The following is a 13,631-nucleotide window of genomic DNA, read 5'->3' as shown; positions in this document are numbered from 1 at the left end:
GCGTGCGTGCGTGTGCGTGTGTGTGTGTGTGTGTGTGTGCGTGTGTGCGTGCGTGTGTGTGTGTGTGTGTGTGTGTGTGTGTGTGTGTGTGTGTGTGTCTGTGTCTTCGCTCAGCTTGTTGGTATCCTAATGAAGGTGTTGGATAAGAGCTGACCTATTCTGACCTCTCCCTCTCTGTCTCTTCCTTCATCCGTTTCCATTCATCTCCTAATAATGAGAATCTAATTACAGCCAATTATAACAAGCTCTCTCTCTCTCTTTCTCTCCCCCCCACACTCAATCACCATCTTGTTTTCCCTTCCTTGCTCTCTCCCTGCAGCTCTTTCTCCTCCTCCCCCAGCTCTCCCCCCATCTCATTATTTCTCCTTTCTTACCGTCTCCGAGTGTGTTCGGGTTTCTGCGAGTGTACACTGATTAGCAAGTGTCACAGTAATGGAGTAAGGGAGGAGTGAGCGTTGAGGACACAACACACACATTTTCTCTCACATTTAACACCACCCCCTTTGCCATGTCACACCCCAGCCTTTTTTAACACTTTCTTTTATGACATCCTTCTTTTGTCCAATCGTTACACGTTTTTATCTCGCAGCCTCATGCCTTGTATCTCCTGTATCTTTTTACACTTTCCCTTCATTTCCGTCACATTTCACTAGGATCTGCTTCATCAGAAAGGATTGAATTTGTGTTGACCTCTTCACAGGCCCAGCGCTGACAAAACAGTAGATCTTTCTTCTCGTGTACCATCTGTATCATGTCGCAGGGGGATTGTTTGATTCTGAAATCTTTTTAATCTGATCAGCCGTCTGATAGTTGCAGCTTATTCCTGACTCTGCCGCTATCATTCACCTCCCCCCTGTTCTCTCTGCATCCCCTCCTCTGCTCAGGTTCTGCCCTCAGCGGTGAGTCGTCTCCAGTCTCTTCCCCGGCCACCAGCCACAGCTCGCCAGTCACCACTCCGAAGCGGGGCTCTTTAGGACCCCTCCTGGGACAAACCAGGGGCCACGGTGTCCCCAGTACTCCTCCAGTGGTCACCATTGCTCCCACCAAGACCAGCAACGGCCTGTGGAGAGCTGACGGACGACAGGTGAGGGATGAGACAAACCTGCTGGTGTTGAAGACAAGTTTGAGGATAGAGATATGCTGCGCTCTCTTACCGTAGCTGTACTTCCTGTTCCCCCATCTTGTTGGTTTATCCTTCTCTCATCTCTCTCTCTCGCACTGATGAGTCGTCTGTCTCTTTCAGTCTCCATTATCCGTCCTGCTGCTGCTTCCTCCATTAAAGAAATGGTCCCAGTGCTTGTCAACATCAAACTGTCAAAACCAGCCATCCCTCTGTGTCATTCTCTCTCTCTTTCCTGCTTCCTCTCTTCCTCTGTCTTGTCTTATTCTTTCATTTTCATGCTTTCACTCCTCTTCCTCGCACCCTCTTCTCTCTCCAATCAGTCTGTGTCTTTTTCAGCAACACATGAGGGGTTTGTAAAGAAACACTGGAGGCTGCAAAGACTGGCACCTATTGTGCTCAGCTTCCTGCAGTGTTTGTGTGTGTGTGTGTGTGTGTGTGTGTGTTAGCGTGTGCGTGCATTTGTGTGTGTACTTGACCCTTCGCCACAAAAGGCTTTAGGATGTGAAGAGGGACCTGTGTGCATGTGTGTATGTGTTTGTGTGTCCGTAGATGTGTTTGCTTGTGGGTGTGTGAGTGAATTTAAGCCGGGGCGAGGAACCAGGCCCCTCACACAATGCAAGGGTTAGCCCCCACAGTAGCCACTTCCCCCTGGATCAGAGCTGCCTTTCTCCCCCTTCACAAAGAGCACTCTGTGGCTCTGCCTGCCCGGGGCTCCCATTCAAGACATTCACAGGAAGAAAAAGGAGGGAGGGAGGCTGGAAAATAGAGAATGGGATGTTAATAAAGGACGGGACATAAGAATAACCAGGAGAGAAGAGAGAGAGAGAAGAGCGAGAGCCCTGACCGTTTGTGTAATTAGTCCTTTCTGTATGCAGCTCATCACAGAACAGAGACAGACAGCACAGGAGAAACAGACTGTTGGTGTGTTTATTGCTGCATCTGTGAAGGCTGCTGCCTGCCTGCGGGGTCAGAGGTCAAGGAATGTGATGCTTGTTTGACAGACACTTCTTAATTTGAAGCAGCGTAGATTTACAGAGAGAAATGGTACATTGCTGGTTTGAATCTGCTCTCCACAAGTGACACATTCAAAACTATTCAAACATATTCAAAGCTGACACATTTCACTGCATGGCCAATGCTGCACAAAGCCCAGGTAGCAGATTGGATGTTGCTGGCAGTGGTGCTTTGTTTGTGGTTTGTCCATGGTCTTGTCTGACCTGTATTGTTGTCTGTTACTGTAGCAACATTTGACACACACAAATAGTAGGTGTGTATCAATGCATGTCTTCCTGTCATCAAAACTATAGTCTAAAGTTTCCTGACAGTAATTTCTTCCTTATCCTGGAAAAATCTGTGTATTTTAAGATTCTCTCCAACATGTATTCTTGGTCCTAGTGTTAGTATTAAAGATAATGTTGATTTGAGACTGGTGGTGACTTGTGATGTTGGGCAGTGTCAGTCTGCTGGTCAGTTGAACAGTCGGTCAATCCATATCATAGACTGTTTATAAAGAGGGACGACGTGTCTCGACTTCCTCTCCTACCCAGAAATTGAGCCAAAATATCCTGGATACCAACGCTGCCACCTTCACCATTTGAAACCAGAGTCTGTGCAATAGCGATCGGGGGGATTGAGGTCCCATCGACAAACATGCACAATCAAACGTGTGTCAGTCATGATGTTTCCCCTGTATCTATAGCGACAATTAACTAATAAACCTTACTGGAAAACTTGAAACATACATCAGCGTGATAAGAACTACATAAAGACAGAAACCATCTGTGGTGGTATCTGTGGTGTAATTTGAGGGTTTGAATTCTTACTACAAGTAATAAAGGATCAAATGCAGCTTTTGTGTCAACCAAATCCTCCGAGTGTAAATCTCCCAGAGAGAGACAGAGGGAGTGATGAAGGAGAGAGCAGTTATTAGGATCATTTTTCCACTTTGATGTGACCTGTTATGACACATTAGACCCACTTCTCCTCTCTGCTGAGCCTCTGAACCCCCCGCCCCCCCCCCTACTGAACTTTTTTTTTCCTTGTCAGTTACAGTCGAGCGCACCCTCAAGCCCCACAGATACACGCGCTGTATTAATTTCTGCTCCCACATCTTCTGTCTCTCTGCCAGGTTGAGCCGGGTGTTCAGGGACTCAGCCGGGAGAGGGTGAGTGCTGAGAACACACAGTTGCAGCAGGACAAGAGGACTCCACCTACCCCGTCGCCTCACCCCCTGGCTCACCCATTTGGCCTCACTCCCAGCTCCATCATGCAAAACTCCAGAATACAGAGCCTTAGGTGAACTTAACACACACTCAAGTCAAGTTTATTTGATAATAAACCTTCCAACCTTTAGTTTAAATGTGTGATATTACATTAACACTGCGTCACATTTCAGCAGTTTGCCAGGGCAGATGCACCCTGTGGTTCCCTCAGGCGCCATCCCAGAGGAATACCTGAGAGCACTTCGGCCATTCGCCACCTCAGATGACCTCCGGTTGACCTCTTTACCTCTGACCCTCGACCCTGCTGCGGCCGCCCATGCTGCAGCAGCTGCTGCTTACTATCATCCTGCCTACCTGCACCACCCTCTGTCTTTACCAAGGTAACAATACCACCTTAAACTCCTCAGTCCCACAAGACCCTAACTATCTCATGTTGTGTTGTCGCACACAAAACCTTAGTTAAAATTCTAATCAAGACAAGATTTATAGATATTTCCATTTCCATCTCTGGTGAGTGTGTTTGTCTCAGTATTTGGTAACTTAAGCTCGGCTCAGACTATTACAGTTTTTGAAACCTAATGGATTTTGAAGTCCTCACTACCCACACTACAAGATTAGGAAATAAAGGAATGAACCATCGCACGTCTCACATTTGACCTCATGGGGAAGAAGACGTAAATAAAAGTGTAGTGTGGAGCAACAACTTGTTATAATGTTCATAAACAAAAGCAGAACGCTAAACAAGTCTGCATAAGAAACTAGTCGGAGAGACAAGGTCAACACAGGTTATTTATGCATTCAAGCTGATGTTAGCCTCAGAATTTGTTACGTTGCTTGGCAGCACTTTCAGCTGGTCCGGTCTCGAACAAGGTACCAGACCAAATTTCTCCTCCGATTCTCAGGGAAACTGAATTGGGGTTAAATCTGCCTGAAAATGATGGGTTACTGTGTTGCTTACAATACTTCTAAAAATCAGGCGTACACCTGTAAATACCTCTTCACTCAAACAAATCTGTTTTCTATATATTCAAACATCTGTTTGCTCGTTACCCTGTGACAACTCCTACATTACTTTCATTCATTCACATCATCCTGCTGTGATGATACCTTTATAAAACAAATAATATATTCCACACCTAGCCTGTGCAGATAGTAGTGTGAGTAGTACAATAATCCGATTGCTTTGTTTCTTTGTGTCTGTCATAGGATGGAGGAGTCACTGTGTCTCTCTGCGCTGCGGTCACAGTTCTACTCTGTGCCTGCAGGGGGCGCCTTCTCTCCTCTCCACCCCTCTGCCCTCCACCTGCACCTGCCTGGAGGCCGCTACCCTGCAGAACTAAACCACACAGCACTGGCGGAGAGGTAACACACACACACAGTAACACACACACACACACACACACCTTCCACACTTTCCAACCTTCCTTCCTTCCTTCTTCCCTTCCTTCCTCCCTCTCACTGTTTGCAGGGCTGTGCAATTTCCCTCTGTAGGGACGGCACTGGTTGCTGAGTGTGTGATATTTTTAGCACACACCCCACAGTGCCTCCTATACACTCATCACAATCACTGCCCTTCACACACACACACACACACACACACACATGCACGCTTCTGCATATTCAACAGTCCTCACACACGCACATGAGGAAGTCTTGCTCTGTCTCTTCTCTTTCTGTAGGTTTCTTCCTCACTTTCACAAAACACATTGTTTCCCTGAGGCTCGAAGCACAGGGAAATGTTTGTGTTTGAAATAGATGGTATTTATTGTCTGCTTGTGTAATTGCTTCTGCATATCTTGTCCGTTTGTTTGTGTGCTATTGATTGCTGGTGAGTGTGTTCTGCTCTCGTATGTGTGTGTGTGTGTGTGTCCTTTTCCTGTGGATACCTATTAAGTGTTCATCTGCTCTTGCTCAGTCATGCTGCGTATGGATTATTTTCCTCATGGTAAATGGAGAGCGTGTGTGTGTAAATCTGTGTCTTTGCGAGTGTGTGTATGTTTGAGCAGAAATGTTTGTGTGAGGTTCAGCAGTGTGTGGTTAATATCTGCCTCATGTTGGGTGTTGCATCTCTCACCTTCTCCCCCTGTGCGCGTGTGTTGTGTGTGCATACTTGTCAACCTCCCCCACAGGCTACAGATGGAGAATGAGCTCCGCCAGCGAGAGAGAGAGCAAGAGCGCGAACGAGTGAAAGAAAGGGAGCGCGAGGCAGGACTGGAACGAGAGCGGGAGAGGGAGCGGGAGAGGGAGCGGGAGAGGGAGCGAGAGAGGGAGGAGGAGAGGGAGAGAGAGCGGGAGAGAGAGCTGGACAGACAGAAGGAGAGGCAGAGGGAGAGACAGCAGCAGATGGTCAGAGCGGCAGAGAGCCACTACCTGGCTGAGCTGCAGGCTCGGAGGGCACCACCGGAGGACAGGAGCAGGCCAGGGGAGAGGCTGACCCCAAACAGACTGGGTACTTACACAAGAACACACACACACTTATACATGTGTACATGTGGGCACAACCAGATTGGTAGAAAGTGCTGTGTGATAACAAAAGTACCTGGTGGTTCCTATCTGGTCAGATAACAGTTGTAAATGAAAGAGGACACAAACTCAAATTGTGATTTAATATGAGGTTTGACAATAAGAGGTTCCAACACTGGTTTTCAGCCAAATATCTTGACACGTTCTGGGCAGATTGTGATGAAATTTAGACTCTACATTTTGTTGACCCCCTGACCTCTTATCACGCAGAGCCACTATTCCAAAGTCTCCATTTGTATAAAAGAAATATAAAGATGTAACAAGCAGATTGGTATGAGCATGCTGCCCAGAGGATGAACCCTGTGAAGTGTAATTTCCCTCTGAAACCTCAGTCCTCATCTTAACATTGACTCACACAGACCGTAAAGTAACAATCTAATCATGATCTAATCTAAGGCAGACTGTCCAGGGGAAATTTGCAGAACATAATGATTCTTGAACACTTAACTGGGTCAGTGTGTGAAGAATTCTACATATGATATATTTAATCTTACTTAAACAACCCACACAGCTCTACATGTACATTTTTAAACCTTATAGTTCCATCATCTTGTCCACTTTTGTGTAAACGTCAGTGTAAGATGTAGAGTGACAAGTGTTTCATCATAATGTTGTTCAAAAACTAATTTATGATTTCTATTACTTTATCAGACAACCTCAAGGATTCTGAGCATCCATCTTTCCCAGCACAGAAACCTCTGCCCCTGCAGACAGGCCTTCACTCCTCCAGGGGCTCAATCCCACATTCGGTGCCCAACCTGATGCCTTCTCACTTGGGGAAGCATCCTGCTGCTGCTGCTGGGGGGCTTCATGGAGCTCTGGCAGCTGCCATGACGAGTCACAGGGCCAATGAGGAGGCCTGGTTATCACGGCAACGAGTGCAAGGGCAGGAGAGGGGGGGTCCACTGGAGCTGGGCCTCCGATCACCAGGGAAAGGGTTGGATTCAAGGAGAGACATCCACAGGTGAGAATGCAGAATAAACTATAGCTTCAGATAGTCCTTTATACCCCTGATGCAAAGTTACATAGTGTAGCTGGAGTGAATCTAAATGTGTTGTTCTCTCTGTTGTCCACAACAGAACCAGTTCTGTCCATCACAATCCAGGCAACAAAGATGTACCCTCCTGCCTCGGTGCTCCACCTCCTCTTATCTCCCCTAAAGGTCACCATCATCCTCCCGTCCCTTCAACTACACTGTGGAACCCAGCGTCCTTTGTGGACACCCACACAGACTCCCGCAGAAAACTCAACCTCCCTACCCCACCGAGTCGACCACCTCCAGGACTGACGAGAGCCGACAGACCCCCGATAAGCTGGGGGGACAAGCTAGAAGATGGAGGCAGGAAGAGGGCAGAAGGCCCAGAGAGGTATCTGTCACTGAGGGGAGCTAGTTTACAGGAGTCCTGGAACAGGGCTGAGCAGGAGAGAGCCATCCAGGGTCTCTACCACCAGCACCACATCAATAACCTACACCAGAGATCCTGCACACCACAGTCTGTTCCCAGCACCGACCCGGGGGGATGGTGCCAAGAAGCCTCTCTGTCTCCGGTGAGGGAGCGACAGAGTCAGGCGCCCGACAGCATGATGGTGTACGATGAGGTTTTGCAGCAGCACCGCCGGCTGCTCAGCAAGCTCGACCTGGAGGAGAGGAGGAGGAGGGAGGCCAGAGAGGGAGGTGAGCAGGGTGATGGAGGAGGACGAAGGGTGGGGGTGGATTTATAAGCAGGAGGGGAAGTGATGACTTCAGGGAATGGTTGCTTGTGCCATTAAAAAGTAGCCTGTAGGCCTGCAATGTTTTTATGATGAAAGATAATTCCTTTCTTGCTGTGCTCTTATCAGGTTATTACTACGACCAGGATGAGTCATACGATGAGAGTGACGAGGAGGAGTTGAAAGCCCATTTGAGGAGGGTGACAGAACAGCCCCCACTCAGACTGGACACATCCTCCGAGGTGCATGAATATCAGCTCACATATGTGTTTGAAATGTTATAGTTTTTGTTCCGATGATATTCACCTGCTCAAATCCTCTCTTTAAAGAAAGTGGAGTTCCTGCGCGCGTGTGGTCTGACCACGCTGACCCATCGCGATGAGCTCCTGGTGAAGAAGAGGAGGAAACGGAGGAGGATGATGAGAGAGCGTAGTGTCTCTCCACCAGCCGGGCAGGGCAAGAGAAAGTCTGCTTCACCTTCAACACCTCCAACTCCCTTAACTACCCCGTTCTCTGCTGAGCAGATGGACAGCACCCCCGAACTGGAGGAGAAAAAAGACTTCCTCCTTATGTTTAACCTCTCCCATGTCAGCCCGCAGCAGAGGAGAGGTAACAACCTGTTTAGTATCCACACACACATCCTACGTTCTGGTCTCTGCACAGGTTGTCCCCCGGATTCCCTGTGGGAAAATGCAGCATTTCTCTCAGTTTTGCTTTTTTATTAAGAATGTGGGAGGGATGAGAAGAAAATAAAGAGAGGAGAGATGTAGAGAGGTGGTTGTAGCAGGGTTTTCTTCTTAAGACTGCAAGGGTAGATTTTAATCTACAGCCTTTCAGAACATAGTGGAAGAAGTTGTTCCACAAATGCAAGAGACACTGTTGCATAATCAACTGCTCATTTATCCTCCTTTTCAATGTTTCATTTTTCTTATGCACCTAGTTTACTGTACAACTGTGGTAATTACTTTTTGAATGAATGGAGGACATAAAATCTGGGTTAAATCTGTATAAACTGATCCACTGTTCTGAATATTTTGAGTGTGAAAACTGGTACAAACGGAAATTTATAATCTTTTGTTAAACTTTAATTTTGAGGCTGTGGTCTGTCTGTGATGCAGTGGACACCTCAGATCATTCATTCACTGACCTTTTTCCATCAGTTCCCGGTGCCCGTCAATTCTTTAAGTCTGCCTATTTTTAAAGATGAATGACAGCTGTTCTCATTCTGTCCTTTTCCTCTGCAGATAAGGAGAGGGCAGAGGAGCTTCTGACGGCCATTCAGAGGAAAACTGTGACGTTAGACACCCTCAGATATAATCCCTTACCTCCATGTAGCAGTCCTCCTGCTCCCTCAACTGGTGAGACACACAAGAGCAGCTAAACATCTATATCCAAGTTTAAAGTTCACTTCCTTATTATCTGTGCAAATTAATTTTTAGGTGACTCCTCCTCAGCCCCTGTGAAGTGTCAATCAAACGGACATGTGTACCCAGACTCTCCCAGCCCGTCCCCTCCTTACTTACATAAACCCAGGAACCACCGTACCACCCAGCTCAAGCACTCCATGGACTCCCAGGTGGCCCACGTCCCTCCACCTCTGGCCTCCCACCATAAAAAGGTTGAATTCACTGAGGCTCAGCCAAACAGGAAGCACCAGAGCCTCCAGAACGGCGTTGTTGCTTCTCCCCAGAAAAAGGAACCTGGTCCGGTGCACAATGGGAGTAACCGGCCCTGGGAGAGATTCACACCTGAGGCCTTTGCTCAGCACTTCCACCAGGCTGTGCTGCAGTCCACACACAACACACTGCAGAACAAAGGTTAGTCATGCATCCTCATAGGTGAACGACCATTAGATTTGACTGCCATCTAGTGGTGTTTTTGTGAACCACCCTGAAATGTCTGCTGGGATACATTAAGTGTGTTGACTTCTTGTTGGGTGCTAAAACGACTCTTATCTTCTCAGGAGTCTCAAACTGTGTTCCTGAAGCTGGCATGAAGGTTGAGCCCTCGCTGCCTCGCAACTGTCACCTGAAACACTCCAATCTCAACCACGCCCCTCAGCACACGCACATCAACGGCCATCACTCACACGCTTCTGTAGCCAATCGGGACACCGTGGGGCCACGAGAAAACCTGTCTGATGAGGATGAGGAAGAGTCTGGGCAGGAGGAGGAGGAAGATGAGGAGGAGGAGGAAGCGGCGGAGGAAGCTCCGAGGAAGTGGCAGGGTATTGAAGCTATTTTTGAGGCCTATCATGAGTATGTGAATGGTAAGTCAATGTCAAGAGTCGGTTTTAAGTATGTAGCCCAATAATGTATCAGGTGGATTTGGGATTATATTAATACCCCCCACTCATTAGTGTGAATGGCCTGATTAGAATTTGGTGGTCAAAGGTTAAGGTCCCTGTTACTCCAGCAAACTCCATGTTTTGCCTCGTGAATCTGTTTTTTAAGAACAAATGGAGAGAATCATTTGAAATCTGTCCTAAATGTTCACTTAGACTCACAGATTAACTCAATAGATTTGGGAGGTCAAAGGTCAAGGTCGCAGTGGCCTCACTAAACATGATTTTGGCCCTTTGAACACATCTCAAGTCTTTAGATAATTCCTGCACATTTGAGCCACTTGGACCCAAAGATGAACTGATTCAATTTAAGTGGTCAAAGGTCAAAGTGACCTCATATGAATCTGGAAATAAATGTTAGTAAACTGAAGCCACACTGGTTGTTGGAGGGAACAAGCACAGTGTGGTAATCCTAGTGTTTCTGTGTGTTTCTCTCTTCACAGAATGGAGTATAGAGAGGGAGGTTCTTCACACACAGTGTAAAAGACTTGAAGCACAAAACTATAATCTGACCAGAACTGCGAAGCAACTCTCTCTCACCATGGGGGTAAGTATCTGAGACCTGTCAGTGTTGGTCTGAGTCAGTGTTAAAGTAGCTCAGTGCTGAAAGTCTTGGTTCTGTGCTGAGAGTTTCTGCCGTCCTTCATTTATCAGGAGCTGGTGAGTCAGAGGCAGAAAGTGAGAGAGGAGCGAGAGAAACTGCAGGCGCAGCTGGAGCACTTCAGGAGGTGTCTGACACTACCCAGCATTCACTGGGGCAGGGGCCAAGTCAACGGGCACACGCCGAGGTGACCTCTGACACGGACGCTCCGACGGATCCTTCTCTGACAGCGGAGGAACAGTCACGAGAACAGGATGGACTGGAGCCAGACCACTGTGGGCGCTCAAAGGAGCCAATCTATGTCTTGTTACCTCCCTGGCCAATCAGTTACATTATCTGACTGGCTCCAGATTCAATTGATTACCTGCCGTGTTTGCCACGGTAACAGCAATCCATCGCGACCACATAGTCTGGGCAGCCCCCCTCCCTCTCTGTGTCTCGTTGGACTGAAACAACACTGTGTAGGTCAAACAGCGTCTTCATAACCACTCCCATCATTCCCTGATTTGGCTTTAAGGACGTTCCGCCATTAAACTCATGTCATATCAACTTTCTGTATAAACTGTATTGATCCACACTAACGGGATGTATCACTTGGCACATATCTGTAGCCTCTCTGGAGCAGAGGGTGGAGACTGTGCAGGGGTCACTTGGTTAAAACTCAGAGAGTTAAAGTTGAGGAATCAAAGCACACCTCAGGCCTTAAACTTGACAGGATGCACTTGAAATGAAATGAGAGGAAATCCTTGAGCGTCCTCTGTGTGGTGTGAAGTTGTAGTGTCTACTGAGTACAGTACAGTGTCTGACAGATGAGGCGGATTATGTGCTGGTTATGGTTCCACAGAGGATAGGAGACTTCTTAAAGATAATATCTATATAATGGAAAATGGTATCGGTGAAGTTTTTTTCTTATGTTTTCTGTTGTTACCTTACTTGTGATAGACAAAGAATTTTGTATGTTTTATTGTATTAACCATTTCTTGTGAGAAGCCATATGTCGCGTTTGAACTGCTGCTGGTCAGAATCAAAATGTTTAGAAAGTGAAGGATGTTATTTGAAAAAATTTTCACGTGATGTCACAGTGTTTGAAGATGGACAAACACGACATGGGGGGGTGAAGATGAAGCAGCAAATGTCTGTCTTTACCTCAGAACATCATCAAGCTGTTGCCATCGTTCAGATGGTTCAACCCAGACTCTGTGTCATGCGCTCTTCACATGCCTATAAATGTTGACAAAACTTGAAGAAAATAAAAGTTCTGATTTGATTTGATTTATTTGAAGGAATTTTGTTGAAAATGTCTCCATGTTGTTAGAGAACTGGGTCATCTGAGTGAGACTAAAGTACATTTAGACTGTTCTGTTCAACCTTATAAATGTTTTCACCTGAAGATTATTTCCGACGTCATGATTTTGCAAAGTTAAAACCAGAATGTCACTGAGTAGAGCGCACTCCTCCGCCAAGGTCCAACAGTCCCCTTAAATTCATGAAGCTGCACCAAATTGCACACACTCATAGAAATCAGTCCTCTGAATGTGCCTGATTTATTTTTATCAAGATTCATGAATTATTCTCTGGGAAAGCAATTAAAACGTAGAAAAAGCCCTCTTTTGAAATATTAAGGAAAGGGATAATAAAAAAATCAATATCCGCCCCCTGATCTGGATCTTTATCAAAATTGAATCAGTTCTTTATTGACTAATAATAATCTGTCCAGTCATTTTGTGTAAAGTTGCTGACTTGGTGGACAAAATTTAGAAAATGGGAAAAGTCAAACTATTACGACTCACATGATACTCATAAGAGTACTTGAAATTATGTGATTGTTTATGGGTAACATAAAAATAACTACAAACTACGCCCTCGTTTGGTCTCTGGGTGAGGTTTATTTTTGTTGAAACCAGGTTAAACAATGTAACCCATAATTTCTGCCTCTTAGCTTCTGAATATTGGAAATCATGGGAGTCCTCTCCTTTGCCCCCAAACACCGAACCTCCATCATCTGTTCACTCTCATCTACAAATCTGCTGTGATATCCTGCATATTTGTTTATCAATCAGTTGTTCTGTTATGTATTATTTGGGCTGTACAATTGCAATGGATTATTTATTAACATATATATTGCTGTACATTCTGATGGAAATTTACATTAAAATATTTGTAAAATGTCTTGAATCTGTGATTGTTACGTATCTGGGTAGAGATTAAGAGTTTTCACATCTGACAAATATTAAACAGTTGAACACTGTTGTGCAGCCAAACCCACAAATATTTTAATCTGAGTCGTCTGACGCATTTTTAGTAATCTTGTAATTTCCTCTAATGCGGAGCCTCTCTGAGTTTGGGCTGGTGTATGTTGCTAACAGGCTTTGAATACAGAGTTGGTATATTAATTATTTTTAAAGTTTGTCATGTCAGACCCTCCATCCATAAAATATTGATTAGCTACACATCTCATCCTCAGTAATTACACTAGCTGATTTTAATAATTGTGATTTTCTACAGGACGTGCTTGTGTGATCTCACCCATGGAACGGAGAGCCTCTTCCCCTCATTGGGTAATGCAAGCAGGCTTTTGCTGATTTCACTGAGTTGAATATAAATTCCACTTAAAGGTTCAGTGTGAAAGATTTAGTGACATCTAGTGGTGAAGTTTCATGCTGCAGCTGAATACCCCTCACATCACCCTCCACTTCCAAACATGAGAGAGAACCTGTGGTAGTCTTCAGTCGTCAAACTCAAAAGGTGTTGTGCTTGTCCAGTCTGGACTACGGTAAAACAAAATGGCCGCCTCATATAGACCTGCTGCTGATGTAAATATAAAGTATTTAAATATTAAGGGCCCATTCCAGGGTAAAGAAAACAACAATTTGTACCATTTAGATGAAACACACTAGTGGAAACATTACTATGATTATTTTATATTCAATTCATGTCAATAGATCCCTTTCACCTAAATCACAACAATGGACCTTTGAGTCAGTTTTTAGTCATAAAGATTTGTTTATCTTTAGTCAGCTGAAAAGTCTGTGTGAAAAAAGTAGCTTCCATCTCTGGCACAATAATCATCATTTCACCATCTTGATCTAAAATCAAGCTCCACTAATC

General features: G+C 45.7%; 1 protein-coding gene across 12 annotated transcripts in view; it reads left to right on the top strand.

Annotated features, from left to right (window-relative positions):
* The window catches only part of LOC109624298 (genetic suppressor element 1-like), a 38,722-nt gene extending 26,029 nt beyond the window's left edge, over nucleotides 1-12,693 (top strand). For 7 of the 12 annotated variants that reach the window (XM_069528455.1, XM_020078853.2, XM_069528453.1 and 4 more), the window contains exons 3-16: nucleotides 885-1,084; nucleotides 3,252-3,418; nucleotides 3,519-3,725; nucleotides 4,552-4,707; nucleotides 5,475-5,794; nucleotides 6,520-6,832; nucleotides 6,948-7,543; nucleotides 7,708-7,820; nucleotides 7,908-8,187; nucleotides 8,823-8,936; nucleotides 9,018-9,395; nucleotides 9,542-9,847; nucleotides 10,366-10,469; nucleotides 10,577-12,693. In XM_069528455.1, the coding sequence (XP_069384556.1) occupies nucleotides 885-1,084; nucleotides 3,252-3,418; nucleotides 3,519-3,725; nucleotides 4,552-4,707; nucleotides 5,475-5,794; nucleotides 6,520-6,832; nucleotides 6,948-7,543; nucleotides 7,708-7,820; nucleotides 7,908-8,187; nucleotides 8,823-8,936; nucleotides 9,018-9,395; nucleotides 9,542-9,847; nucleotides 10,366-10,469; nucleotides 10,577-10,714 (3,392 nt within the window). In that variant the 3' untranslated portion in view covers nucleotides 10,715-12,693. The remainder of the gene's footprint in view (nucleotides 1-884; nucleotides 1,085-3,251; nucleotides 3,419-3,518; nucleotides 3,726-4,551; nucleotides 4,708-5,474; nucleotides 5,795-6,519; nucleotides 6,833-6,947; nucleotides 7,544-7,707; nucleotides 7,821-7,907; nucleotides 8,188-8,822; nucleotides 8,937-9,017; nucleotides 9,396-9,541; nucleotides 9,848-10,365; nucleotides 10,470-10,576) is intronic. The other 5 variants (XM_069528456.1, XM_069528460.1, XM_069528454.1 and 2 more) reach the window with 1 other exon arrangement.
* Nucleotides 12,694-13,631: the final 938 nt, after the last annotated feature.

This window comes from Paralichthys olivaceus, chromosome 7, assembly GCF_024713975.1.
Source record: "Paralichthys olivaceus isolate ysfri-2021 chromosome 7, ASM2471397v2, whole genome shotgun sequence".
NCBI classification, from domain to species: Eukaryota; Metazoa; Chordata; class Actinopteri; order Pleuronectiformes; family Paralichthyidae; genus Paralichthys; species Paralichthys olivaceus.
Note: the sequence above shows the minus strand (reverse complement) of the source record. Positions and strands in the feature narration are given on the sequence as shown.